General features: G+C 45.4%; 4 protein-coding genes across 8 annotated transcripts in view; 1 reads left to right on the forward strand and 3 right to left on the reverse strand.

Annotated features, from left to right (window-relative positions):
• Positions 1-218: 218 nt before the first annotated feature.
• On the reverse strand, positions 219-26850 carry LOC149394445 (uncharacterized). Its single transcript, XM_089617205.1, has 3 exons — positions 25827-26850; positions 25395-25647; positions 219-648 (listed from the first exon to the last, which is right to left on the reverse strand). The coding sequence occupies exons 1-3, from the start codon at positions 25849-25851 to the stop codon at positions 330-332; spliced, it is 597 nt and encodes a 198-aa protein (XP_089473331.1). The 5' UTR covers positions 25852-26850; the 3' UTR covers positions 219-329.
• Positions 361-7582, reverse strand: LOC149394446 (TMV resistance protein N-like). Of its 5 annotated transcripts, none has more exons than XR_016299761.1 (6): positions 7344-7582; positions 6082-6596; positions 3973-5077; positions 3566-3856; positions 858-3139; positions 361-776 (listed from the first exon to the last, which is right to left on the reverse strand). XR_016299761.1 is itself a non-coding variant. In XM_089617185.1 (6 exons), the coding sequence occupies exons 2-6, from the start codon at positions 6558-6560 to the stop codon at positions 1053-1055; spliced, it is 3543 nt and encodes a 1180-aa protein (XP_089473311.1). In that variant the 5' UTR covers positions 6561-6596; positions 7344-7581; the 3' UTR covers positions 361-1052. The 5 variants fall into 5 exon arrangements, 4 of the variants coding, with proteins under 4 accessions (XP_089473311.1, XP_089473310.1, XP_089473308.1 ...); XM_089617185.1 differs by having other exon boundaries at positions 361-1057; positions 1477-3139; positions 7344-7581; XM_089617184.1 differs by having other exon boundaries at positions 361-1063; positions 1477-3139; positions 7344-7581.
• Positions 21309-24115, forward strand: LOC149394447 (long chain base biosynthesis protein 2a-like). Its single transcript, XM_089617009.1, has 9 exons — positions 21309-21444; positions 21527-21827; positions 22250-22374; positions 22487-22580; positions 22656-22729; positions 22789-22954; positions 23104-23270; positions 23370-23477; positions 23679-24115. Exons 1-9 carry the CDS (start codon positions 21397-21399, stop codon positions 23718-23720), a joined length of 1125 nt encoding a protein of 374 aa, XP_089473135.1. The 5' UTR covers positions 21309-21396; the 3' UTR covers positions 23721-24115.
• Positions 25998-27876, reverse strand: part of LOC149394448 (uncharacterized) — a 100603-nt gene continuing 98724 nt past the window's right edge. Inside the window, exon 7 of the mRNA XM_089617177.1 lies at positions 25998-26026. Within this exon, the coding sequence (XP_089473303.1) occupies positions 26022-26026 (5 nt within the window). The 3' untranslated portion in view covers positions 25998-26021. The remainder of the gene's footprint in view (positions 26027-27876) is intronic.

The following is a 27876-nucleotide window of genomic DNA, read 5'->3' on the forward strand; positions in this document are numbered from 1 at the left end:
GTACTCGATACATTGATGTTACTAATAATTAGTAAAAATATACTAAAATAAAATAAGTTATGTTTATAACAGAAGTTTACCTATCTTTATAATAAAATCATTTCAATAATATCTTTTATAAAATAACCAAGAATGCAAAAAATTTTGTTGAAAATATAAACGTATGTTAATATTGGGTTGTCGATTTTTTATTTTTTTTTTAAGAAAACAAGGCCTCGTTAAAACATCCCCATCCCCAAATAGGTGCGACGGAGAGGAAAGAGTAGCCCGCTACCTCATATTAAAACTCTGGTTGTCGGGTAAGGATACAAAATCGGAAAGTCGTAATTTCACGGCCCATTTAAAAAGCGAATTAATGAGTTACGAAAAGTGACTTCCTCACTGTCCATTTGAAAATCACAAGACTCGAAACAATCAACTAACAAACTTAAAATTAAAGTAAAAAGGAGAGCAAAGCTACTCCAATCTCGACTCGGTTTGTTGTTCATAAAGCCATCCATGATAGCCTGATTGTCTCCTTCGACAATAACTCTCTTAGTATTGTGAAATTTTGCAAGAATCAGCGCCAAATGAAGCCCTTTCATCTCAGCCTCCATAACCAAATGCCTCACTGAACCACACACAATTTCCAGGAAGTCGCCGAGCAATCTGACACGATTCTCCAAATCAAGAACTTACCGCGCTAAAAACACATGTTTTCCGACAACATGTTTTCCGAAATTTATAGGTAGCCATAACATATTGGTTGATACTTTGAGAATTGAAGGAGCTGAACACTAAAAGAAAAATAAAAAAACTGAGAGTCAAAGTGAAGTTCACGGGCCATCCGTTCAGCTAAAAAAGGCTAAAAATACTACCTCGTATGTTCTGTTCCAAATTCATTAAAGTTTTCTACCACATATGGCTAGTTCGCAGAGCTTCTTCGGATTACATGTTTGTCAAGGATTTCAACATCCAATAATTCCACTGGAAATACCTCAGCATCAAGAGCTTAAGGGAACAAAAGTTTGCCTCCATGCAAAGGATCAACAATCGCATAAGCATCAAAGGGCTTAATCTGTTACTTCATATGGTGACATACAGACAATGAATGTTTAATTAGAGACTGGAATAGTAAGTGACTCTAAGCCTTAAAGGACCGAAACGTGTCTGTTCACAAAATTAGAGATATACTATTATTACCATATAAAAAATGAAAATATTCACATGTTTAAAAATTATATTAAAGTCCACTTTTTTTTAAATTGTATTTTTTCCCGCCGTTAATAAAAAGAAATATACCACGTATTAGAACTATATCTTCATTTGTATCAAAATAATTGTCTCTTTGAGACCTTCGCAGCTCGTAGTGTTAGCAAATTTATTGAAAATGGCGGTGTATATAATATGCTAAGATTTTTTCAGATCTAGCAAACAGAAAGACATGACATTTATATGATTAACAGAAATTGTAGACATTAATATGAATAGAAATACCTTGAGATTTGAAGTCAGGAAGTTGACTCAAGCTGCTGCAATTAGTGAGATTCAAGTGCTCGAGATTTGAGTTGCGAGAGAGATCCGGTAATCGACTCAGGTTGCTGCAATTAGTGAGATTCAAGTCCCAGAGATTTGAGTTGCGAGAGAGGTCAGGAAGTTGACTCAGGCTGCTGCAATTAGTGAGATTCAAGTGCTCGAGATTTGAGTTGCGAGAGAGGTCAGGAAGTTGACTCAGGCTGCTGCAATTAGTGAGATTCAAGTGCTCGAGTTTTGAGTTGCAAGAGAGGTCAGGAAGTTGACTCAGGCTGCTGCAATTAGTGAGAATCAACACCTCGAGATTTGAGTTGCGAGAGAGATCCGGTAGTTGACTCAGGCTGCTGCAATTAGTGAGATTCAACACCCTGAGGTTTGAGTTGCAAGAGAGGTCAGGAAGTTGACTCAGGCTGCTGCAATTAGTGAGATACAACTCCCAGAGTTTTGAGTTGCAAGAGAGGTCAGGAAGTTGACTCAGGCTGCTGCAATTAGTGAGATTCAAGTCCCAGAGATTTGAGTTGCAAGAGAGATCCGAGAGTTGACTCAGGCTGCTGCAATCAGTGAGATCCAACTTCCAGAGTTTTGAATTGCAAGAGAGATCAGGAAGTTGACTCAGGCTGCTGCAATCAGTGAGATTCAACACCCGGAGATTTGAGTTGCAAGAGAGGTCAGGAAGTTGACTCAGGCTGCTGCAATTAGTGAGATTCAAGTCCCAGAGATTTGAGTTGCAAGAGAGGTCAGGAAGTTGACTCAGGCTGCTGCAATTAGTGAGATCCAATACCCCGAGATTTGAGTTGCAAGAGAGGTCAGGAAGTTGACTCAGGCTGCTGCAATTAGTGAGATACAACTCCCAGAGTTTTGAGTTGCAAGAGAGGTCAGGAAGTTGACTCAGGCTGCTGCAATTAGTGAGATTCAACTCCTCGAGATTTGAGTTGCGAGAGAGATCCGGTAGTTGACTCAGTTTGCTGCAATTAGTGAAATTCAACCTCGAGAGATTTGAGTTGCAAGAGAGGTCAGGAAGTTGACTCAGGCTGCTGCAATTAGTGAGATCCAACACCCAGAGATTTGAGTTGCGAGAGAGGTCAGGAAGTTGACTCAAGCTGCTGCAATTAGTGAGTTTGAACACCGTGAGATTTGAGTTGCAAGAGAGGTCAGGAAGTTGACTCAGGCTGCTGCAATTAGTGAGATTCAACTCCTCGAGATTTGAGTTGCAAGAGAGATCCGAGAGTTGACTCAGGTTGCTGCAATTAGTGAGATTGAACACCGTGAGATTTGAGTTGCAAGAGAGGTCAGGAAGTTGACTCAGGCTGCTGCAACTAGTGAGATTCAACACCCTGAGATTTGAGTTGCGAGAGAGGTCAGGAAGTTGACTCAGGCTGCTGCAATTAGTGAGATTCAAGTCCCAGAGATTTTTGTTGCAAGAGAGGTCAGGAAGTTGACTCAGGCTGCTGCAATTAGTGAGATTCAACTCCTCGAGATTTGAGTTGCAAGAGAGATCCGAAAGTTGACTCAGGTTGCTGCAATTAGCAAGATTCAAGTGCTTGAGGTTTGAGGTGTGAGTGAGGTCCAGGAGTTGACTTAGATTGTTGCAACCATTGAGAATCAAGACTTCCAACTTTTGCAAATCCTATATGAAAAAGTGAACCGTGATTTATGTGAGTCAGACAGTATAAGTGATTGAAAATAACAAATACGCTTCTTAGTACCTTGAGCTAGTGATATCAGACCTTGAAGGTTTAAAAAATTGTGATTCGAACCGATATCAAACTTCTCTAGCGTACTGTAGTGATATAACAAACTATTTTATACAAAAAATAAAATAAGTTAATTATTTAACAGCTATTTAGCGTTTTATGTTGAATAAATAGATGATTTCTAAAAAAATGGATTACAAATTTATTAAGCATTCGGAATGTGCCCTTTTTATTGAAAATATGAATGGAAGTTCAAGGAGGTGAACGCTAGATAAAAAAAAAGTTTAAGGGTCAAATTGCAATAATTTGAACGCTAGAAAATATGAACCATTGTGTTAAAAAATACCGGAAAACAATACCTTGTATTCCAGGCTCCAAACCCGTTCAAGTTTGTCACTTTCAATGCACACCTCACGAAGATTCTTCGGATTAAAACTCTCTGGCAAGCATTTCAAGGGGCAACCCGTCCATCGGAAATATCTCAGTGTAGCGGGAAGGAAATCAAGATATTCAGGGAATAAAATTTTGCCGTTGTACGAAGACCAATCAATATAGAGAAACCACAGATTGCGCATTTTTTTAAAGACTAGAGGGCTTATGTCAGATTGTGGCATATCCTTCAAGAAAATTCCTTCAATTTTTTGTGTCCCCTAATCACAGTTCATACAAAAAAAAAATGACCACATTATGATTATTATACAAATGATAATAAAGTGTGGCTGCAATTAAGTTTTAAAGGATCTTGATATTCATAAGCATGACTTACTCGCTTCTCTTCCAAGACACAGCAAGTATCTAATGTAGACCACAATCTACTGCGCTCTCCCGGATCCTTTGATTCTCGACGAACAATTTCTTGGCCCATTTCTTGGATCAAATCATGCATCCGTATAGCTTCATATTTACCCCCAGTTATGAGAGCCTTGTCAACGAGAACACTGATTCCCGCAACAACTCCGGAATATCTGTACCCGAGTATTCTCTCGAACGCATACATGTTTTTGCCTTTAAGGAAGCAGGCAATATCGAGAAACATGTCCTTGTTGTTCTGGCTCAGTCCGTCGTAGCTCACTTTCAGTATGTCTTGGACCTCATGGTTTGGAGTTGAGTCAAGTAACTCCATTTCGCTTTCCCATTCTTCGATGCTCCTTGAAGACAAGTGCCGACCCAAAACCGTGAGAGCCAACGGATTGCCTTTGGCGTATTTCTTGACAATTGTCTCAGCCAACTCCATGTATCTCTTGGCCGGAGATTCATCTCTTTCTTTACCAAAAGCTTTCGAGAGAAAGAGCCGACGAGCATCCCAAAAACTCAGGTCCTCAATTTTGTGTATTTCGTCGGCTTTGATAACCTTGAGTACTTGTGAATCTCTGCCTGTCACAACTATTCTGCTACCTGGACCGAAGCATTCACGATCTATGGCCAGAAGGTCCAATTGCTTTACGTTATCGACATCGTCAAGGACTAAAAGAACATTCCTTTGGCGGAGTCTATCCTTTTCGCGATGAGTGACGTGTGTCAAGTTCTTCTCTTTCAACAGTTCCGAGAAAACTCTCTTTTGCTGGTCCGAGGATTGGTGCTTCGTAACTTCCTCTCTAACGTTTTCAAGGAAAGAGAAACCAGAGAATCCATTACAGAATTTGTTGAACAGGACACGGGCGATTGTCGTCTTTCCGATGCCGCCCATTCCCCAAATTCCAATGACACGAGTGTCCTTGTTCGTTAAGTTGACATATAAAGATGGCTCAATCTTCTGCAAATTGTTATCAATTCCAACAAGACCATTTGTCTCATAACTAGAAGTAGAAGGTATCATTTTTAATTCTTCCATGACACATTCAACAATTTCTTTTATCAACTCGGACTCGGAACTGAAAAATGTAAATAAACTGTAGTCAATAAACATATCATCAATTTTTTTTTTTTACAAAGTTAATGAGTGTATTATATCAAACCTTTAAATTATTTTATACTTCTTTTTTATATAAATATTTTATACTTTAAGGGTCAGTATTGAAAAACCCTTATGAGTAACTAAAGATATTTGTAAAATGAATATGCATTAAAAACAGGGTTTTGCGACTAAATAGCCTGCGACTAATATCATGTGTACCGCGAGGAAAATATGGTGGCAGATGCTACAAATACGGTCATTCTATTAATCATAGTTGTCTTATAGACTATTTAGCTTTACCAATTCAAGTTTCTTCTTTAATTGTAAAAGATTGCAAGGGGAATAGATATCACAAATAGACTACGTAATCTATACCTCATACAATCCTCTTGTTTTATGTTTCTATTTCTTTTTTGTAATAATTGTAACCACGGTATTCCTCCGTCACAAGTGAGGGCTCATTAATAAAACTCTCGTGGTCCCGTCCACGTTTCTTAAAAAAAAATAGCCGATTATATTTCTCTACCCCGAAGATCTCTGGCACAGTATTTTCAGGAGTATTGGTCTTTGGATATCTACTCTAAATTCTGATTTTTCGAGTTTTAGCCTCTCTGTATTATCCCGCGATTGGCCAAGTGCTATCTAGTTTGTGACGACTAGAGTCTAAATATTTGGATCGAATATACTCTAAATGAAATCTTCATGACGACTACAAATTAGGTTTGATTTTTAACTCATGACCATGGACGGACCTAGGTGTCCTCAAGTGGGGAGAATCAATTTCCCTAATATGTCCCAGATATAATCACTAATTTGACCTCCCCTAATAACGTGTTTTTTTTTTCTTTTTGGGTGATAAAACTTTTGTATTTTTGTGTTTTAATAACCACAATGATAATAGAAAAAATGATTTAAAAGCTGTACTTAAGGTTTATGACAACTAAAACCATTTATCAAGGATATCAAATACGAGTAATTTACCTCGCGTCTGCTGAATTGAATCCGGATAAATCTGCAGTGGCTCTCAGAGATTCCCGCCACATCTTCAACTTTTCTGAGTCGTGTCCGAAGCGTGTTTCGAGTTCTGAGAATGCAACTTCGAAGCTTCTCTTTTGGTGTCTTATATCCGTGGGCTCCACCTTGTAGAACACGGGTATAACCCGCTGTTTATCTTCTTTCATGCAACGGACGATGTGGTTGAGCTCATCCAGACACCACCGAGATTGGGCATAGTTCTCTGAGAAGACGATTATCGACATCGCCGATGCCTTGATTGCTTCTAGAAGCACAGGCGAGATCTCGTCTCCTTTCTTGAGGTCATCCGAGTCTATGAACGCCTTTATTCCTTTATCGCGCAAAGCATCGCAAAGAAAGCTAATAAAGCCCCAGCGTGTGTCCGTGCCTCGAAAGCTGATGAATACGTCGTATCTTTCGACAGAGGTACTCGAAGAAGAAGCCATAAGTGATCAACCTCCAAAAATATCAAAGGGTCTTATCTGAAATATGGAAAGCTTGGATAGTGAATTTGTGTGAGGCTAGTTTATTCAAAGTAAAAGGAAGGTAAGACCAAACACAGTATACGGTAATTTACCATAGAAACACAAAACAAAAGTAAATAATTTTGGATTATCATGGTGTGATTATGTTTTACTCAAACCTTTTTAAGATTATATAACTGTATATATGATTTGGATTACCTGGATCTGGATGTTGGATTTTATTTTTAAAAAAATATATAAAATATACGGAAAAAAAACCCCAATATTAAAAGTGTACGTTAAAATAGCTAATTTGTGTATAATAAACCATAAATAATACATTTATATACGTGTGTATATATATATATATATATATATATATATATATATATATATATATATATTAGCTCTAATTTGTGTTCAACAAGGTTCGAGAGAATTCCACGCCAGGGGAACAACACACTGGACGCCATTGCTTGTAATGTCATTTTATTTCAATATGATTTTTTTTGGATTCCAGTCTGTTCATGAATCATCAAACTTTTATAGTTTACTCCTACAATAATAAATTACTAGGTGCGCTTCTCTACTTTTGTTAATTTACTTTTAGTACTGTTTTACTTTCTTGTAATAAAAAAGCAGTTGCTCCCTTATTAGTCTTGTTATTTTTCATACTCTCACAGATTACAGTTGAAAATATGTCTAAAAATTTCGACTTAAATTCAGCAAAAACAAATTCTCAGTGATTAGTTACTAACAATTTACCTTGGCCCCTGAATCCCAGGCGGATGAACTCTCAGTCGTTTCTGAAGCGCCTTTTGCGTTCTTAAAAATGCAGCTTTGTAGCTTCCCACCGAGAATCTGTGATAACTCGATCGATCCCTGAATCGCAGATGAGATTTTATGTGAGGATAGTAAAGGAATGAAGAAGAAGAAAGAATACGGAGATTAGACTGTGACGACTCTGTGCGTGGCTAGTTTTTTGTCTTAGCTGTACCTAGAATATAATAGAATATAAAGGAAGCCACAAAGCATAAAAATGTTGACTTTTCTATGTACACAGAAAAAAGAGAGGAAATTTCTTTAAATTTCCAAGTTGGGATATGTATTCATATCACGCGGTATTTTCTTCAATTGTGTAGTCTTGTTTTGACTGGGTCGAATTTAAGGACTTGATTTTTCCACAGCGCGCACAAAAAAAGAATAGAATAATTAGTGCTCTGTTGTTCACATTGGGGCATTACAGAAGAAACTTAACAAAAAAATAAGGATAAATTACATAAATGCCTCCTAAACTTTTGATCATTTAACAACGTGGTCCCTATTTGTATTTTTCTTACAACGTCGCCCTTGAACTTTGACAATCTTACAAACTTAGTCCTTCCGTCAAATTTTGGGAGTATATTCCGTCTATTTTAACTTGTGTAATAACTTGAATATTTAAAATTACCTATATATCCTTTATTTAATTATTTTATATTTAAAATTTAATAAATTAAAACAAATTTCATTTTTCATTTTGTTTGTTGTCTTTTTTTAATACTTTTTTTATACATTTCCATTATACTTTTTTTTCACGATAATAGAAAATTAATAATAAATAATAATTCATTTTTACAATTCATTTTTATTAAAAATTCATATTTTACATAATTATTTTATTTTTATTTATTTTTTTATATAATAAATAATAATTTTTAATAATATTAAATCATTATAAAATCAATATTTTTTGTTATTTTACAATTTCGTCCCTGTTTAAATAGTCACATGCCAATCACATGGGAAAAAATAGAGGATTGTTGAGAAAAATAGACGGAATGACTAAGTTTGTAAGATTGTCAAAGTTCAAGGGTGACGCTGTAAGAAAAATAAAAGTAGGGACCACGTTTTTAAATGATCAAAAGTTCAGGGAGCATTTATGTAATTTATCCAAAAAATAATAGCTCATCTTTCAAAATAAAACTAATTAGATACTTGTAGATAATAATTGTAGCTTTATATATTCTTAAAAAAAGCCTATGAAATCAGGGCTATACCACCCCGGATGTAGATTCAATGTCATTGAAGATTCCTCGCATTGATAGCAAAACCACTTCGAGATTTTGTCCCCAGGAAACAGAAAGTCAACTTCGCGAACATGGGGCAACTGAGATAAATCAATGTTAGAACGTCTCTAATGTAAAAAAAAAAAAAAAAAAAAAAAGAAAAAAAAAAAAAAAAGAAAGAAGCTTTTAGCTTACACTTAAACCCACACTCCAATATACCATCCTTTGCTCTATCAATCTAAAAATTCAGATATGATATTTACACTAAATATTTAGCATGAGACTCATCAATATTGGCATACAAAGATGGGTCCCGATTTTCAAATGAAAAATAGCACGAAGATAGAATTTAAAAACTAGACCATCTCAAGTGGACAAGTATACCATTTCTTATTCTATAGATTTTTGGCGCAAATAATCTCACATTTTTAAGATTCAGTTATTTTCTCACCTTTTTTTTCATTTTAGTCCCTAATTATTGATTTTGTAGCATTTTTTCCTTTCCAAAGAAGCATTTTTTTTTAATAATAATATGTAGCATCTAAACAGCCTAATCACTAACTTGAAGAGGTTGTTTATGAAAGTAAAGTTGCTTTAACTGTTACTAGTCTTTTTGGTAGTTCACTCTTACTGTTTTTGTTTTCTGTTTTCTGTTTTTGTTTTCATATTGTTGTAGTCTGAAATTTTTAATTTGCAGTTGTTTTCAAATAACTGTTTGGTAAGGATTTCAGTTTTTTTTATTCAGTTTTTTGTAATTGTAGTGTAATAATTCACATACGAATTAGGCGTCGAGATATATACTAATTGAAAGTCTTTGTTGCGAATATAATGGTCGTACCTTTAGTTATAATGATTGTTTACAAGTTCATCGGAAACCACCGTTTGTCTTCGTAGTCAATACAACAAATATCAAATTTTGATAACTAATGTTGACTAAAAATAGTGAAAACTTATGTACTCGACGAGAGGATCACGACCAATTAACAATTTGTAAAATGGAGTTTCAATTGTTTAAAGTTTGTCATAATTGTAAAACTTAAGTTTTTCAGGGAACGAAAACAAATTCGATAATCAAAAGTGAGGAAAATGAAATGATGTTAATAGGAGAGAAGGAGATGTCAAGAGGAGATATTAAAAAAGAATATAAAAAAAGGTTAAAAAAGTTGAGTGAAAAAATTGAAAAACACTGTTAATGCCTGAAAATGGATCAACACGAAAACCGGTCCGCGGTTAGGTCTAGGGCCGGACCCTATGACCGCGCAGTGGTCGAACAGAGAAGTTGTCCCAACACCTGTACCTCCGCCGTGCCGGAAAAGGATTTCCGACGACTCGTCACCTGATAAAAGAGAAGAGAGTGAGCTATAGGACCGCGGAGGGGTTTACTCCGGCGGGCACTCCGACGCTCAACATTAGTCTAGGTGTCGTGCTTCGAGTTCTATAGAGAGAAGCTCTGATGAGAGAGAAGCAGAGGTTTTGTAAGTGTGAGCCAACTTACCTCCAAATGGAAAAATGGAGGTATTTATAGAGATGTGATGATGGGTTGGGGTAAAACCGTCACTTCCTCGGACCCGGGGTGGAGGCCGACATTTCCTTGGTGGAGGCCGACCCCTCCTATCACGAGGGAGTGGGTCGACCTCGGAGTGGAGGCCGCCATTTTGAGGTAGGCTGCCTTCGGCGAGAGTGGAGGCCGCCACAACGGGGCAGGTCGCCCTTGGCGAGAGTGGAGGTCGCCATGACGAGGCAGGTCGCCCTCGGCGAGAGTAGAGGCCGCCGTTATGAGGCAGGTCGTCCTCGGCGAGAGTGGAGGCCGCCATGACGGGGCAGGTCGCCCTCGAGAGTGGAGGCCGCCATGACGGGGCAGGTCGCCCTTGGCGAGAGTGGAGGCCGCCATGACGGGGCAGGTCGCCCTCGGCAAGAGTGGAGGCCGCCGTTATGAGGCAGGTCGTCTTCGGCGAGAGTGGAGGCCGCCACGACGAGGCAGGTCGCCCTCGAGAGTGGAGGCCGCCATGACGAGGCGGGTCGCCCTCGGCGAGAGTGGAGGTCGCCATTACGGGGCAGGTCGCCCTCGAGAGTGGAGGCCGCTATGATGGGGCAGGTCGCCCTTGGCGAGAGCGGAGGCCGCCATGACGAGGCAAGTCGCCCTCGGCGAGAGTGGAGGCCACCGTTATGAGGCAGGTCGTCCTCGGCGAGAGTGGAGGCCGCCATGACGGGGCAGGTCGCCCTCGAGAATGGAGGCCGCCATGATGAGGCAGGTCGCCCTCGGCGAGAGTGGAGGCCGTCACGACGAGGCAGGTCGCCCTCGGCGAGAGTGGAGGCTGCCGTTATGAGGCAGGTCGTCCTCGGCGAGAGTGGAGGCCGCCATGATGGGGCAGGTCGCCCTCGAGAGTGGAGGCCGCCATGACGAGACAGGTCGCCCTCGGCGAGAGTGGAGGCCGCCATGACGGGGCAGGTCGCCCTCGAGAGTGGAGGCCGCCATGACGAGGCAGGTCGCCATCGGCGAGAGTGGAGGCCGCCATGACGGGGCAGGTCGCCCTCGAGAGTGGAGGCCACCATGACGAGGCAGGTCGTCCTCGAGAGTGGAGGCCGCCATGACGGGGCAGGTCGCCCTTGGCGAGAGTGGAGGCCGCCATGACGAGGCAGGTCGCCCTCGGCGAGAGTGGAGGCCGCCATGACGGGGCAGGTCGCCCTCGAGAGTGGAGGCCGCCATGACGAGGCAGGTCGCCCTGGGCGAGGGTGGAGGCCGCCATGATGGGAGAGGTCGCCCTCGAGAGTGGAGGCCGCCATGACGAGGTAGTTCGCCCTCGGCGAGAGCGGGTCGCCATGGACGAGGGTGGAGGCCGTCGATGTCAGGATTGGGTGAGAGGGATGCCTTCTTGGAGGGGAGTCCCCTTGGGGGCGAGCTTGTCTTATTCTCGATTCCGGGCTCTACTCCTTGGACCGGGCTCGCCTTGCTTCCTCGTTCGGGTTGGGACTTAATGTTTTTTGGGTGTAGAAAAATCTCACACAACATTAACCCCCCAGTTTCTTGGATGACTTAGTAATTCAAGAAACTTTTCGCGTTGTCGGGGTGTCCCTTTTTTCCCTGGTATTTTACTGACTGTCTCCTATCTTCCATTCGACTGTGCTCATAGTGCGCCTTTCTTTTCTTTACCTGTGTGTATATATATATATATATATATATATATATATATATATATATATATATATATGTGTGTGTGTGTGTGTGTGTGTTTATTTTTTTTGTTTATTTTTTGTGGGGCGCCTTTCGCTTTGAAAAATGGTTGTGTTTCCTCATACCACCCCTTTTATTATTTCAAGTGTTTGTCTAGGGCTCTGAAGTGAGGGGAGGAGTCTTTGGGTCTTGAAAAAAAGTCCACTCATTTTTGAAAGGTGAACCGTGAACCTTTTATTCCTTCTTTTTTTTTATTTACTCACTTGAAAATGATGGTGAGGAGTGAGGACTCACAAGTAGGATTTTTAAATGATGATGGGGTTGTGAAGAAAATTTCTCAAAATAATGTTGGAGTTGGTGGGGATGACGTGGGTGAGTTTATCTCCTCACATTTTTTGACAGATTAAAAAATCCCATTCAAACCCTTGCTTTTGACCAATACTCTTTCTTCTACCCTGGAATACCCACGTGACTCAATTTCTTCTCCTTCTTTGTTGGTTTCACTGAACCAAAAGACAAGGTTGGAACTTCAAAATTCTTCACCTCCATCCCTTGTCCCTCGCCCGACCCTTTCAGCCCAAGGGCATGACTCTCGGATTCCGACCGCCCAGGCGCCGAGCTTGGTGGAAAGCGTCATCCCAGGTTCGTTGGATCTTCTTCCTCGCGCGCTTCGCCGGATGCCGTCTCCGTCAAGCTCGGTCGGTTCTCTTCTTCCTCGCGCCAAGCTCGGCTGGCACAAGAGCCCGAGGAGGGACGGCCGCGGGCAGCTAAGACGACCTCGGGCGACCCCATCTCCGGCGCGGGCGTCGAGTGGCCTTCTTCTCCGGGCCCGAGCGGTGCGGTCTGGTCTCCGTCGAGGGTGTGTGCGCCTTCGTCTTCGAGCTCGGTCACCATGTGCGTCCAGATCCCGACAGCGTGGGGCAAGGTGTTCGTGTCTTCGAGCTCGACCCGTCTCCATCGGGCTCGGCGCGTGCCGTTCGGGCCTCGTCGATGACCACGTCGGCCTCTATTCTATCGCGCGGTCCGCGCGCGGGCCAGATCCGGTCGTCGTCGGAGCTCCTCCTTCTCGGCGGTGGACGTGCGAATCTCTCCGGGCCGGCGCAAGTCTCTCAGGTCCTTTCCGACCTAATGGAGCTCCCTAGTTCCTGTGCGTCGCGCGTCGGGGGAAGCCTCGGGTCAGGGCCGTTGGCGAGCTCCTCCACTTCCGGCCCGTGCGGCGAGGGTTGGACTCCTCCGGTCTTTGCGACATCCTCCGGCCCGGGCGAGTTTCTTTTCCCTCGCGTTGAGCAGGACCCAGACACGCAAGGGCGGCTTTAGACGGTCTCTATTCCAGGTTTGGCTCGGTTCCCCTCCGTGCCGCTGGCTCGGTCACTCTCAGGTCCGGAACTCGTGAGACGGAACCCGGAGACATCTTTCTCTTCAAGCCCGTGCGACGAGGGCGGGCCTCGCTCGGACTCGGTGGCGGTCGTTTCCGGTGTGTGCGGCGCAGGGGGTCGGCCTACCTTGCATTCAGCGAAGCTTCCGTTCTTGGGTCCACATGAAGGGTCCCCTACAGGTTCGATGGCACGCTTGGATCCTATGGAGGTCGCGCCAGATCCATTCCTTGGGGAGGTGCCTATCTTGCAGGGCTGGGGCGAGGTTCATGTGACGGGAGCGGGCGTAACACAGGGCCAGCCTTTCCTTCCTATGCCGAGCTCCTCGGGCGATGACATCTAGGCGGGGGGATCGTCCTACTGCGGTCCTGACAAGCACGTCTTAGTGGTGAGCAGGTCGCGATCTCTTCCAGTCGTTCCCTCTGAGTCGGGGTCGCCTTCTGCCGGGCGATCAGGATTACGATCATGTTCGGGAACCTCGACGTCGTAAGCTTCAACATCGCTCCTCTCGGACTCTTCAGCGACCTCCGCGGGGTCGTCGACCCGGGCCGCCGTGCGTCCCGTGTCGCCCGGGGGCGCCTCTATGCCGGGCACGTCGGATCCGACTCTCTTATCATCTCCGCGCGCTCTGACTCCCCTGGTAGACCTCTCGGATCTGCCGCCCCCCGGGTCGCCGATGGTGGTGCAGGATGGTAAACACATTTTCTAGATGAAACTTTATACTTAGCCATTTTTTCTCAGCTTCTGTTCATGCTATCTTTACTTGCATTAGTTGATGAATTTTTTTTTCTTTTCAGGTATGGCTCCTACAGGTCAGGGCGCGATGAGAAGGTTCGTGCCTTCGTTGGTTCCGCCCGTCAAATTTCGTGGGGCGTCGAGCGCTCGTGATCCTATTGAAGCTCCGACCTCCCGAGCTCCGCGTGAGAGGACAAGCGAGCGGATGAGGTTCACTTCTTCGCCGGATCTTCCGATCGCCTCTCAGGGCGGACCGGACGCCCGTGGCTCCCGTTCCTCGCACTATCGGTGAGGAGAGGGGGTGCGTGCCCCCTTCAGCCTTACCGGTCGCGCTCCGCGCCGTGCCGAGCGCTCGCGACGCAGCGACTAAGTCTGTTCCCCAGCACGATGGTGGTTTGTAGTGCCGTGCCTTCGACGTCGACCCTCCCTTGCCGAAGAAGCCTCACGATCTGATCGCTCGTGTCGAGGTGGCGCAGCTGAAGAAGAAATTGGATGAATGCGACCTGGAGCTGAAAGAGGTGGTGTTATCGTCCGACGGGCGGTCCGTCGAAGTATCTCGTGCTCGTCATGAGATTTTCGATCTCAAGGGACGAGTCAGGTGTCTTCAGGATGAGGCGGGACACAACGCCGATAAGCTCGCTTCCATGCACGCCCAGCTTGACGAGGGTGAGAAAACGATCAAGCTTCTCCATGCTGACCTGGCGAGCGCGACGAAGACCATCTCCCAGCTCGAAAAGTCGATCGAGGTTGAGCTAGAGAGGATGGAGGCTACGTGGAGCGAGGCTTCTGGCAAGATGTTTTGGAGGGGGCTACCATGTGCCGCGAAGGCTACCAAGAGGAGAATGCCGGCATCGCCCCTGCTTACAGGTTTCTTGACATCGAGGGCGCTCCTGCGAGACTCCGTGCTGCCCAGCCTGCCATGCCTGCGCCCGACGTCCCGATTGCCTTTCCTGCCCCCACCCAGGCGGTCCTCGAGGGTTCGACCGTGCCGCCCGCGGAGACCACTCAGCAGGGTCAACAGGAGGGTCCTTCCGAGGGTGAGGAGCACGTGGACCTGGGGGATGGCCGCGATGGTGATTTTGATGATGAGGATTGACGTCTCCGTTGTGCTCCCGATATTTAGTTAGCTTTTCCTTTTATTTGTATTATTAGTACCTTAGCTTTCCTGTTTGAATAGACTTTGCTTTTGGTGTACCGCGGTTTTTTGTGCGCCTGATTAGATGACGATTTTTGGGGACGGTGCGGTCGGTTGTGCACCTTCATCTTTTAATGTCATCACTTTACGCCTTGGCGCTTTTACATGTTTTTCGGTCGTCCGTCTGGCGCTTCAAACTGGTCTTTTGGTGTTCCTGTTTGAAAATTCCTTTTTGTAGGGGCGTCTTTTAAACGTCTCTCGCAGTCAGGCTGGGCATCTTTGATGCCTCGAGTCCCTGTTCGCGTGAGTGCCCCGTGGGCGCCTCGCCGCCTTCCTCGCTGTTGGGTTGGACGTACTTAACGTCTCTGACCCGCGTGAGTGCCCCGGGGGGCGCCTCGCCGCCTTCCTCGCTATTGGGTTGGACGCACTTGACGTCTGTGACCCGCGTGAGTGCCCCGGGGGCGCCTCGCCGCCTTCCTCGCTGTTGGGTTGGACGCACTTGACGTCTCTGACCCGCGTGAATGCCCCGGGGGGCGCCTCGCCGCCTTCCTCGCTGTTGGGTTGGACGCACTTGACGTCTCTGACCCGCGTGAGTGCCCCGGGGGCGCCTCGCCGCCTTCCTCGCTGTTGGGTTGGACGCACTTGACGTCTCTGACCCGCGTGAGTGCCCCGGGGGGCGCCTCGCCGCCTTCCTCGCTGTTGGGTTGGACGCACTTGACGTCTCTGACCCGCGTGAGTGCCCCGGGGGCGCCTCGCCGCCTTCCTCGCTGTTGGGTTGGACGTACTTGACGTCTCTGACCCGCGTGAGTGCCCCGGAGGGCGCCTCGCCGCCTTCCTCGCTGTCGGGTTGGACACACTTGGCGTCTCTGACCCGCGTGAGTGCCCCGGAGGGCGCCTCGCCGCCTTCCTCGCTGTCGGGTTGGACGCACTTGGCGTCTCTGACCCGCATGAGTGCCCCGGAGGGCGCCTCGCCGCCTTACTCGCTGTCGGGTTGGACGCATTTGGCGTCTCTGACCCGCGTGAGTGCCCCGGAGGGTGCCTCGCCGCCTACCTTGTTGTCGGGCTGGGCGTCTTTGACGCCTCGGACCCCTGTTCGCGTGAGTGCCTCGTGGGCACCCCGCTGCATTCCTTGCTGTCGGGCTGGGCGTCTTTGACGCCTCAGGTCCCTGTTCACGTGAGTGCCTCGTGGGCGCCTCGCTGCATTCCTTGTTGTCGGGCTGGGCGTCTTTGATGCGGTGGGGTGAGTGGAATTGGCGCAAGTCGCCGCTGTCCGCCACTTCTTCCCTGCCTACGAGGCGGGCGAAGGCCGACCATTGGGACTCGTCGGTGTACGCGACGGAGCGCGCGCGTGTGTTTTGGGGAGACGGGTTCTCGCGGGGCACCTGATTGACATCTCTGGGCGGTGCCGCGCGCGCTGGGTGCACTCGCAATAGACATCCTGGAGACTTGGGTCGGGGACGAGGGGTGAAGCCGTGCCTTCGACCATGCTTCGTATCGCGACGTTCGAATTTTGCGTCGCCCGGAGTTCCCGTATCTCCCTTTGCAACCCGTGTAAAAGGTTCATCAACTTCGTATCAGGGGCCGGCAATGTCGCCGCGGGGGGTGGCATGACCACTCGTCCAGTGTCCCCGGCTGCCTGGTTTGCTTGTGTGTCCTGGCGAGGGAGCCGGTTTTCTGGGGGGGCTCCTACGGTGTTGACAGACTCTGCCCTCATCAGGGGAGATTGGCGTCGTGGGACCTCCCATTGGCGGTTGAGCTGTCGCCTGAGATCTTTGTTCCTGCCTGCCTATCTTGCAGTGTTGACGCGGCGGGGCTGGTGGAACCTGCATGAATCTCCGCTGTCCGCCACTTTTTCTCTCCTCCGAGGCGGGCGAAAGCCGACCATTGGGATGCGTCAGTGTGTGCAATAGAGTGTGCACGAGAGTCTTGGGGAAGTGGGATTTCGTGAGGGCACCTCGCCGGTACGTCGGGGCGGCGCGACGCGCACTGGGCGTGTTCGCGGTCGGCACCTCGGAGGCTTAGGTCCGGGGCGTCTTCGCTTTCGTCTGGCCTGGGGTCGCACCCTTCACGTTCAGGCGGGGTCTCCAACTGCTCCCCTTCCCCAAAGATTCCTTCCAGGGCGGGCTCGTACCCCCCAATCCTGGCTAGCGCGCCGGTCAACCTGAAAGGGTTATCTTCAAGACATGTCATCCGCGCGTCCCTCTCATCGTAGACGGGGTTGGAGGTCACGCTCGCCTGTAGGGAGTTTGTGGCTTGGTTTTGACGGGCTTGAACTTGAGCCCGAGTGTTGAGGGCGATGCTCCCCGCGGGGCGGGGGGCTGCATTTTCGGAGACGGTCACACGGTTGGCCATCTCGAGAGAAGGGTTCCTGATCACGTTCTTCGGTACCTAAGGTGGTGAACCTTCAAAGTCGTAGAGGAAAGATTTGCCGGTGGAATCTCGTGGTTGTTGCTCGAGAGATCCCCTCCTTCTAGCGCCAAAATGTTAATGGCTGAAAATGAATCAACACGAAAACCGGTCCCCGGTTCGGTCTATGGCCGGACCCTATGACCGCGCGGTGGTCGAACGGAGAAGTTGTCCCAACACCTGTACCTCCGCCGTGCCTGAAAAGGATTTCCGACGACTCGTCACCTGAGAAAAGAGAAGAGAGTGAGCTATAGGACCGCGAAGGGGTTTCCTCCGGCGGGCACTCCGACGTTCAACATTAGTCTAGGTGCCGTGCTTCGAGTTCTAGAGAGAGAAGCTCTGATGAGAGAGAAGCAGAGGTTTTGTAAGTGTGAGCCAACTTACCTCCAAATGGAAAAATGGAGGTATTTATAGAGATGTGATGATGGGTTGGGGTAAAACCGTCACTTCCTCGGACCCGGGGTAGAGGCCGACATTTCCTTGGTGGAGGCCGACCCCTCCTATCACGAGGGAGTGGGTCGACCTCGGAGTGGAGGCCGCCATTTTGAGGCAGGCTGCCTTCGGCGAGAGTGGAGGCCGCCAATACGGGGCAGGTCGCCCTTGGCGAGAGTGGAGGTCGCCATGACGAGACAGGTCACCCTCGGCGAGAGTAGAGGCCGCCGTTATGAGGCAGGTCGTCCTCGGCGAGAGTGGAGGCCGCCATGACGGGGCATGTCGCCCTCGAGAGTGGAGGCCGCCATGACGGGGCAGGTCGCCCTTGGCGAGAGTGGAGGCCGCCATGACGGGGCAGGTCGCCCTCGAGAGTGGAGGCCGCCATGATGAGGCAGGTCGTCCTCGGCGAGAGTGGAGGCCATCACGACGAGGCAGGTCGCCCTCGGCGAGAGTGGAGGCCGCCATGACGGGGCAGGTCGCCCTCGAGAGTGGAGGCCGTCACGACGAGGCAGGTCGCCCTCGGCGAAAGTGGAGGCTGTCGTTATGAGGCAGGTCGTCCTCGGCGAGAGTGGAGGCCGCCATGACGGGGCAGGTCGCCCTCGAGAGTGGAGGCCGCCATGACGAGGCAGGTCGCCCTCGGCGAGAGTGGAGGCCGCCGTTATGAGGCAGGTCGTCCTCGGCGAGAGTGGAGGCCGCCATGACGGGGCAGGTCGCCCTCGAGAGTGGAGGCCGCCATGATGAGGCAGGTCGTCCTCGGCGAGAGTGGAGGCCGTCACGACGAGGCAGGTCGCCCTCGGCGAGAGTGGAGGCCGCCATGACGGGGCAGGTCGCCCTCGAGAGTGGAGGCCGCCATGACGAGGCAGGTCGCCCTCGGCGAGGGTGGAGGCCGCCATGACAGGAGAGGTCGCCATCGAGAGTGGAGGCCGCCATGACGAGGCAGTTCGCCCTCGGCGAGATCGGGTCGCCATGGACGAGGGTGGAGGCCGTCGATGTCAGGATTGGGTGAGAGGGATGCCTTCTTGGAGGGGAGTCCCCTTGGGGGCGAGCTTGTCTTATTCTCGATTCCGGGCTCTACTCCTTGGACCGGGCTCGCCTTGCTTCCTCGTTCGGGTTGGGACTTAGTGTTTATTGGGTGTAGAAAAATCTCACACAACAAACACCTAAAAACTGTTTTCTGATTTTCTTCATTAAAACAGAAAACAGTTTGAAAAGTTTTTGAGTTTTATTATGAGAATCATCAAACAAACAGTGGATTCAGTTTTTTTATAAAACTATTTTAGTTAGAAAAGTAAAAAACAGTTTTCAAGTTAATAAACAAACATGGTCTAAGATTTTGTCATCATTTCACAATTTTCTATTTTAACTTGTTGGATCGTCTTTTTGTTAAAACAAAATTATTGGCCTATTAACGTGAGTATATCTAATTAGGGCTTATAGCTCTTATCACAAATTAATTATTAATTGTCTTTTTTTATGCTACGTAAGCCACCTAAACTATAGGAATTGTAAATTAGCCAACCTTTGATAAATACTTTGTAAATAGCCAACTTACATACGTGGCAGCCTATTAACTACATTTTTTTACATGTTTGACTGGATTAAATAAGTATTTTATTAATCTGTTAATAAGTTAACTTGGCTATTTACAAAAAATTAACGAAAGGTGGGCTATATCACAATTCACTACAACCGTGTGACTATATAACTTAATAACCCTTTATTTTATGTACATTGTGACTCGAACCTATTTCCTTACTTGGGAAAGAGGGTGCTTACCACTAAGCTACATTTCTTGCCTATTATTTTTAGCATTAACTCATCATAAGCAAACAATTCTTAACAAACATGATCAAAATTTCTAGATATTATGAAATATGACCTAAATCCAAAGTTGCAATACAGCCCAACGATCGCACAATGAAACTTCAGCAAGTTTTAGCTGTAATCCGTGTTTTTGAGACTTTGTATCCGAATGATGATTATGATCAAATTGCAAATGAAATAGCATTCTAGTCAGAAAAAAAAAGGATATAGTATTGTTCCATGATGCAATAGTCATGTTTAGGAGCAAAAGTGTCGTTGCACAAGATATAGAGCTTTGATGTTTTATTAGCTACTTGTCAATGGCTATAAAAGTGACAAAGAGGGATTTGGAAGTCATTTCTGTCAATTAGTCACGCTTCTGATTTTCCCTTGAAGAGCACTAGTTCTCTCGAAAGGTGATGTCACCCTTTGTATCCTATTTTATCAATACAAACAATAATTTTCACTTTATTCTTCTCATGATAATTGTCGAACACATTATATTATCATGTGTATCGAGATATCACACCATCATCAGTGTTTTGAGATAACGACTAGGACATGCATGCCTAGAACTACAAAGTTTACACTAGATAGTACATATGACTATGAGCCAATTCACATAACATAAGAGAATTTCGAGCTCCAAGAACATTAGCTAACAAAGTTTTATTAAATCTCTCACGCCGACCGACCCAACACGTACCTCTTCAACACCATGATCCATCTTCAAAACAATCCTCGCCTCGGGCTCTCGACCCGACACGTACTCGATCCCGTTCGCTCTGAAAGCCGCGGCTGAGCTCTCCGCCGCCGGGGCTTGCCGGCAGATTCACTGCCACGCCGTCGCCGCCGGACTGAGCTCCGACGTCAACGTTGCGACCGCTCTGGTCAGAACCTACTCTGTATTGGGGTTCCTCCGCGACGCACGGAACGTGTTCGACGAAACGACGTCGAGGACCCACGTGGCGCTCTGGAACGCCATGCTTGCTGGGTACGCAAAGGCGGGCGATGCCGAATCCGCTCAGAAGGTGTTCGATGAAATGCCTGAGAGAAATTTGGTTTCTTGGACTGTTTTCGTATCCGGGTTTGTTCAGGTGAGGCGGCCGAGAGAGGCTGCGAGGGTTTTCGAGAGAATGTGGGCCGACGGAGCCGAGCCCGACGAGGTCACGATGCTCGCGGTCGTGTCGGCTTGTGCTCAGCTGGGCTCGTTGGGGTCGGGGAAGAGAGTCCACGGGTACGTCGTGAAGCGCGGCTTCTTTTCCTCGAAGCTCGCTATCGGAAACGCGCTCATAGACATGTACGCGAAATCGGGTAGCGTGAGAGACGCGAAATCGGTGTTCGAAGCCGTCGGGGAGAGGCGAAACGCGGTGACCTACACCGCGATGATATCCGGGCTAGCCCTTCACGGCCTCGGGGACGAGGCCGCGAAGGCTTTCTCACGAATGGAGAGCGACTCGGTCGAGCCCAACGGAGCCACGTTCCTCTCGCTGCTCTCCGCTCTAAGCCGAGCCGCGATGGTCGACACGGCTCGCCGGTACTTCGACGAAAAGGGCTAGAACCCTTTTGCTCTTGCGAGATATAGTACTAGTACCGACTGTAGGCTCGTTCTTGTGTAGCCTTAGCCAATTGTCGACCTTCGTTATATTCGTGGATCGAAAGTTACTATTTTTCTTTCCGAGGACACCCTTATGCTGAACCGAGCCCTTCTTCGATGAAGTTTCGCGTTCGCATTGACTGGTTCAAATCCAAAAGCGTTCAGGTCTCACTCAATTCTCAACGATATCTCTCTCTCTATATATATATGTATATATGTATCATTGTATATGTGTGTGTGCATTTAGGAATACGCGCCGATATGCTTGGGGCTGGAAGACTTCTACATTCGGCGGCTGTACCTCCGAATCCAGGACTGTTTCGGCCGTCCGATCTCCAGCGCTCCGGACGCGTGGTTCGACGTCGTTGAGCGATTGTCGAACGACAACAACAAGACGCTCCAGAGAACCGAGAATTCGAGTCGGTGCTTGAACTTGGGATCGTACAACTATCTCGGCTTCGCTGCGGCGGACGAGTATTGCACGCCGCGTGTACTCCAATCCCTCGCCACGTACTCTCCCAGCACCTGTAGCTCCCGCGTCGATGCCGGTTCGTCTTTTTTTTTTTTTTTTTTTTTTTTTTTTTTTTTTAGATTTATGTGGAAAAAACACAGAGTTGAGTTGATGAATGAATGAATGATATGTGAATTTTGTTCATTATAGATTTATGCAGAAAAAAAACACAATTGAGTTGATGAATGAATGATTTGTGAGAGATTTATGCAGAAAAAACAAAAACAAAAACAAAAAACAAAATTGAGTAGATGGATGAATGATTTGTGATTTTTTTTTCTTTATAGATGTATGTAGGGAAAAAAAAAAACACAATTGAGTAGATGAATGAATGATTTGTGAATTTATTTTTATTTTTCTAGTTTTTTTCGTTAGAGATTTATGCAGGAAAAAAAAAACACAATTGAGTACATGAATAAATGATTAGTGAATTTTTTTTTTTTTTTTTTTTTTTTGCAGGGACGACTCGGTTGCACGAAGAGCTGGAGAAGTGCGTGGCTGATTACATGGGAAAGCCAGCCGCCATTGTATTTGGAATGGGATATGTCACCAATTCCGCTATTCTTCCTGTTCTCATGCGCAAGGTTTGATCTTTTTTTTTTTTTTTTTCCTTCTTTTTGTTTGTTTGTTTGGTTATTCGATGAACGAAATTTTGAATGAGTGACGAGCTTATCATCATCAATGGATTTTCTGCAGGGCTCTTTGATTATAAGTGACTCGTTGAATCACAACTCAATCGTGAACGGAGCACGCGGGTCTGGAGCTACAATCCGCGTCTTCCAACACAACAGTAAGTTGTATAATAAGTAGCTATATTTTGAATGTTTTGCTCAGATTTGCTCATATCGTTCCTTGTCTTTGACAGCGCCGTCTCATTTGGAGGAGGTTTTGAGAGAGCAGATTGCGGATGGACAGCCGAGAACTCACAGACCAAGGTTTGTTTTTCAATGTCCCGACTTCTTATCATAACTCTTTCAATCACGTCGTAAGCAAAAAAAAAAAAAAAGAAAAAAAAAACTGATTTAGATTATACGCAGGAGCTAATCCAATACTTGAAGTACACTTGTCCCGCTCATCTTTACGCAACTTCGATATCACCGCCGGCCGCGGAACAAATAATATCCGCCGTTAGAGTCATTCTTGGAGAGGATGGTACAGAAAGAGGTTTGGACTCTCTTCTTCTTACTATCACTCAGTGTTATGTTTGTTTGTGAAGTTATTTATATGCAATGACCTATAATCTCATCTACATCTTCAATATGTTCGAAAAGTGTCCAAGTGACGTTTTTTTTTTTTTTTTTAAATTTCGCCAGGAGCTCAGAAGCTCAGAAGCATAAGGGAAAACAGTAACTTCTTCAGGTCAGAACTACAGAAAATGGGTTTCGAGGTTCTAGGAGATAACGATTCTCCGGTTATGCCGATTATGCTTTACAACCCGGCCAAAATACCCGCCTTTTCACGAGAGTGCCTCAAGCAGAATGTGAGTCCATCGTCCAGCTATATGGGATTCCGTTAATCTTTTCAGTAAATGATATTGTTATTTTATTTTTATTCTTTTTACTAAATGATTCGGGTACAGGTCGCTGTTGTAACGGTGGCGTTTCCAGCGACCCCGTTGCTATTGGCACGGGCACGTATATGCATTTCAGCGTCTCATTCGAGAGAAGATCTACTAACAGCACTGGAGGTAAACTGGCTATTTTATATATAATCTATTTATATATATAGGCATTTTGAGTGTTCTACTAACAGCATTGGAGGTAAACATCTCAAGGCACAAAAATACAGTATATATATATATATATATATATATATATATATATATATATATATAATGAGCTCCATAATGACTGAATATGCTCTCTCAACCCAAATGCTCGGTTCAAAGTTTTTGCAGAAGAAATACGGAGAAAAAGATAAGGTCGGGTAAACAAGAGACTGTCTCTATATGTCGCCGTCCTTGCTGATTTGTGATATCTTGTTCAAGGCTTCAAACAAAACATGAGTCATTTGGTCAGAGGGTTTTCTATTTATTTTGTATTTTTTGGTTTCCTAGTTTGCTAAATTTTGGCCCGGGTTTTGTACAGTTGTTACGGTTATTAGATTTTTTTTTTATTTCTCAGACAAGTTTCCTTTTTCTACTTGCTGGATCTAAATTAGGTATCGATTGTTTTTTTTTCTCGATTAGGAATTGTTTATTTGCATTCCTACGTAAATAAACGTTATTTATGTTTGTTTTGGCTCAATAACGATATGGTTTAAACCAGTAACAGGTCATTGCTGCTCCTCTGTAATATCTTGTATAAGGCTTCAAACAAACATTAGTCGATTAGTGAGATAGTTTTCTAATTTTTCTAGTTTTCCAAAAGCTAAATTTTGGCCTGAGTTTTGTACAGCTGTAACGGTTATTAAAAAGCTGTTTGGTTTCTTACTCACTTTTTTTAACTTGGAAAATTTTTCTAAGTTGTATTTATTTTTTGTGAACAATGCGAAAAAATTAACCAATACCCAAACCCTTATGGCCACCACTCTCACCGCTACAAGTTTCCGAACGCGACGGCGGACAATAACTCGGCACCGCCCACAGACGCCGTACTCGTCGTCGGTGTCGGCGAAGAAATTGTTCCGTATGAATATCCAAATCTTGTATCAAATAAAAATGTGATTTACGTAATTTGCCTGGAAGTATAAGTGTCCGGAAATTTAAGATAGGCATTTTGGCAACGGTGGCGCGTGGTAGTGTCAGATAGTTACACTTTGACCCCTTTTTTTCCATTCGTACTAGCCTCTTGAGCTATAGATTTTTGCATCGGTATCCTCTTTACTAACTTACATTCATATTAAAAAAAATAATAATAATAATTGTTGTTCCGAAGTAATAACTAAATTTAATGAGTACTCGATACATTAATGTTACTAATAATTAGTAAAAATATACTAAAATAAAATAAGTTATGTTTATAACAGGAGTTTACCAATCTTTATAATAAAATCATTTCAATAATATCTTTTATAAAATAACCAAGAATGCAAAAAATTTTGTTGAAAATATGAACGTATGTTAATATTGGGTTGTCGATTTTTTTTTTTTAAAGAAAACAAGGCCTCGTTAAAACATCCCCATCCCCAAATAGGTGCGACAGAGAGGAAAGAGTAGCCCACTACCTCATATTAAAACTCTGGTTGTCGGGTAAGGATACAAAATCGGAAAGTCATAATTTCACGGCCCATTTAAAAAGCGAATGAGCTACGAAAAGTGACTTCTTCACTGTCCATTTGAAAATTACAAGACTCGAAACAATCAACTAACAAACTTAAAATTAAAGTAAAAAGGAGAGCAACGCTACTCCAATCTCGACTCGGTTTGTTGTTCATAAAACCATCCATGATAGCCTGATTGTCTCCTCGACAATAACTCTCTTAGTATTGTGAATTTTGCAAGAAGCAGCGCCAAATGAAGCCCTTTCATCTCAGCCTCCATAACCAAACGCCTCACTGAAACCACACACAATTTCCAGGAAGTCGCCGAGCAATCTGACACGATTCTCCAAATCAAGAACTTATCGCGCTAACATAATATAAAGTCAACAGTCACGGAGCTTACCTGGAATACCATTCCCGATCTCCAGAAACCATAATATCGGTCACCTTGAAGCCTTGCCCTGCATTCAGATCAAGACTAGGAACGAGGCGGTCTATGAAATCAGTGAAAACCCCAACCTTGTTACCACTCCCAATCACATAACAAGAGTTGGAAATATTTCTGTCTGAGCAGCCATAAGAACCACATTCATATCCTCGAATCTCCAAAATCCCATCCCGCCACTTATCTTCAGAAGACTTCATCCCATGTTTTCCTAGCCATTTTATCAAGGGGTTGACAACATGTCTTCCGAAATTTATAGGTAGCCATAACATATTGGTTGATACTTTTGAGAATTGAAGGAGCTGAACACTAAAAGAAAAATAAAAAAACTGAGAGTCAAAGTGAAGTTCACGGGCCATCTGTTCAGCTAAAAAAGGATAAAAATAATACCTTGTATGTTTTGTTCCAAATTCATTAAAGTTTTCTACCACATATGGCTAGTTCGCAGAGCTTCTTCGGATTACATGTTTGTCAAGGATTTCAACGTCCAATAATTCCACTGGAAATACCTCAGCATCAAGAGCTCAAGGGAACAAAAGTTTGCCTCCATGCAAAGGATCAACAATCGCATAAGCATCAAAGGGCTTAATCTGTTACTTCATATGGTGACATACAGACAATGAATGTTTAATTAGAGACTAGAATAGTAAGTGACTCTAAGCCTTAAAGGACCGAAACGTGTCTGTTCACAAAATTAGAGATATACTATTATTACCATATAAAAAATGAAAATATTCACATGTTTAAAAATTATATTAAAGTCCACTTTTTTTTAAATTGTATTTTTTCCCGCCGTTAATAAAAAAAAATATACCACGTAATTAGAACTATATCTTCATTTGTATCAAAATAATTGTCTCTTTCAGACCTTCTCAGCTCGTTCAGTTGCAAGAGAGGTCAGAAGTTGACTCAGGCTGCTGCAATTAGTGAGATCCAACCCCTTGAGATTTGAGTTGCAAGAGAGGTCGGGAAGTTGACTCAGGTTGCTGCAATTAGTGAGATTCAAGTGCTCGAGATTTGAGTTGCGAGAGAGGTCAGGAAGTTGACTCAGGCTGCTGCAATTAGTGAGATTCAACCCCTCGAGATTTGAGTTGCGAGAGAGATCCGGTAGTTGACTCAGGCTGCTGCAATTAGTGAGATTCAACTCCTCGAGATTTGAGTTGCGAGAGAGATCCGGTAGTTGACTCAGGCTGCTGCAATTAGTGAGATTCAACTCCTTGAGATTTGAGTTGCGAGAGAGATCCGGTAGTTGACTCAGGCTGTTGAAATTAGTGAGATCCAACTCCTCGAGATTTGAGTTGCGAGAGAGATCCGGTAGTTGACTCAGGCTGCTGCAATTAGTGAGATTCAACTCCTTGAGATTTGAGTTGCGAGGGAGATCCGGTAGTTGACTCAGGCTGCTGCAATTAGTGAGATTCAACTCCTCGAGATTTGAGTTGCGAGAGAGATCGGGAAGTTGACTCAGGCTGCTGCAATTAGTGAGATTCAACCCCTCGAGATTTGAGTTGCGAGAGAGGTCGGGAAGTTGACTCAGGCTACTGCAATCAGTGAGATTCAACTCTTCGAGATTTGAGTTGCAAGAGAGATAGGGAAGTTGACTCGGGCTGCTGCAATTAGTGAGATCCAAATACCTGAGATTTGAGTTGCAAGAGAGGTCAGGAAGTTGACTCAGGCTGCTGCAATTAGTGAGATTCAACACCCTGAGATTTGAGTTGCAAGAGAGGTCAGGAAGTTGACTCAGGCTGCTGCAATTAGTGAGATTCAACACCATGAGATTTGAGTTGCGAGAGAGGTCAGGAAGTTGACTCAGGCTGCTGCAATTAGTGAGATTCAACTACTCGAGATTTGAGTTGCAAGAGAGATCCAAGAGTTGACTCAAGCTGCTGCAATTAGTGAGATTCAACTCCTCGAGATTTGAGTTGCGAGAGAGATCCGGTAGTTGACTCAGGTAGCTGCAATTAGTGAGATTCAACTCCTCGAGATTTGAGTTGCGAGAGAGGTCAGGAAGTTGACTCAGGCTGCTGCAATTAGTGAGATTCAACCTCGAGAGATTTGAGTTGCTAGAGAGGTCAGGAAGTTGACTCAGGCTGCTGCAATTAGTGAGATTCAACCTCGAGAGATTTGAGTTGCTAGAGAGGTCAGGAAGTTGACTCAGGTTGCTGCAATTAGTGAGACTCAACACCCAGAGATTTGAGTTGCGAGAGAGGTCCGGTAGTTGACTCAGGCTGCTGCAATTAGTGAGATTCAACCCCTCGAGATTTGAGTTGCGAGAGAGATCCGGTAGTTGACTCAGGCTGCTGCAATTGGTGAGATTCAAGTCCTCGAGATTTGAGTTGCGAGAGAGATCCGGTAGTTGACTCAGGCTGCTGAAATTAGTGAGATCAAACTCCTCGAGATTTGAGTTGCGAGAGAGATCCGGTAGTTGACTCAGGCTGCTGCA

The sequence above is a fragment of the Urtica dioica genome, chromosome 6 (assembly GCF_054948205.1).
Source record: "Urtica dioica subsp. dioica isolate 48M chromosome 6, U.dioica_male_clone48M_v1_H2, whole genome shotgun sequence".
Taxonomy (NCBI): Eukaryota; Viridiplantae; Streptophyta; class Magnoliopsida; order Rosales; family Urticaceae; genus Urtica; species Urtica dioica.

Bases quoted from the DNA above. Each gene is read 5' to 3' on its own strand.
- LOC149394446 (XM_089617182.1), bottom strand. From the start codon at position 6,560: ATGGCTTCTTCTTCGAGTACCTCTGTCGAAAGATACGACGTATTCATC. The intron at 5,078-6,081 runs GTAAATTACTCG...TACATTTTTCAG, and splicing joins TTCAATTCAGCAGACGCGAG to TTCCGAGTCCGAGTTGATAA. The intron at 3,857-3,972 runs GTAAGTCATGCT...AACTGTGATTAG, and splicing joins GTGTCTTGGAAGAGAAGCGA to GGGACACAAAAAATTGAAGG.
- LOC149394447 (XM_089617009.1), top strand. From the start codon at position 21,397: ATGAAGTTTCGCGTTCGCATTGACTGGTTCAAATCCAAAAGCGTTCAG. The intron at 21,445-21,526 runs GTCTCACTCAAT...GTGTGCATTTAG, and splicing joins TCAAATCCAAAAGCGTTCAG to GAATACGCGCCGATATGCTT. The intron at 23,271-23,369 runs GTGAGTCCATCG...ATTCGGGTACAG, and splicing joins GAGAGTGCCTCAAGCAGAAT to GTCGCTGTTGTAACGGTGGC.
- LOC149394445 (XM_089617205.1), bottom strand. From the start codon at position 25,851: ATGAATTTGGAACAAAACATACAAG. The intron at 25,648-25,826 runs GTATTATTTTTA...TAAAATGGCTAG, and splicing joins TTTGGAACAAAACATACAAG to GAAAACATGGGATGAAGTCT. The intron at 649-25,394 runs GTAAGCTCCGTG...GAATCGTGTCAG, and splicing joins GATCGGGAATGGTATTCCAG to ATTGCTCGGCGACTTCCTGG.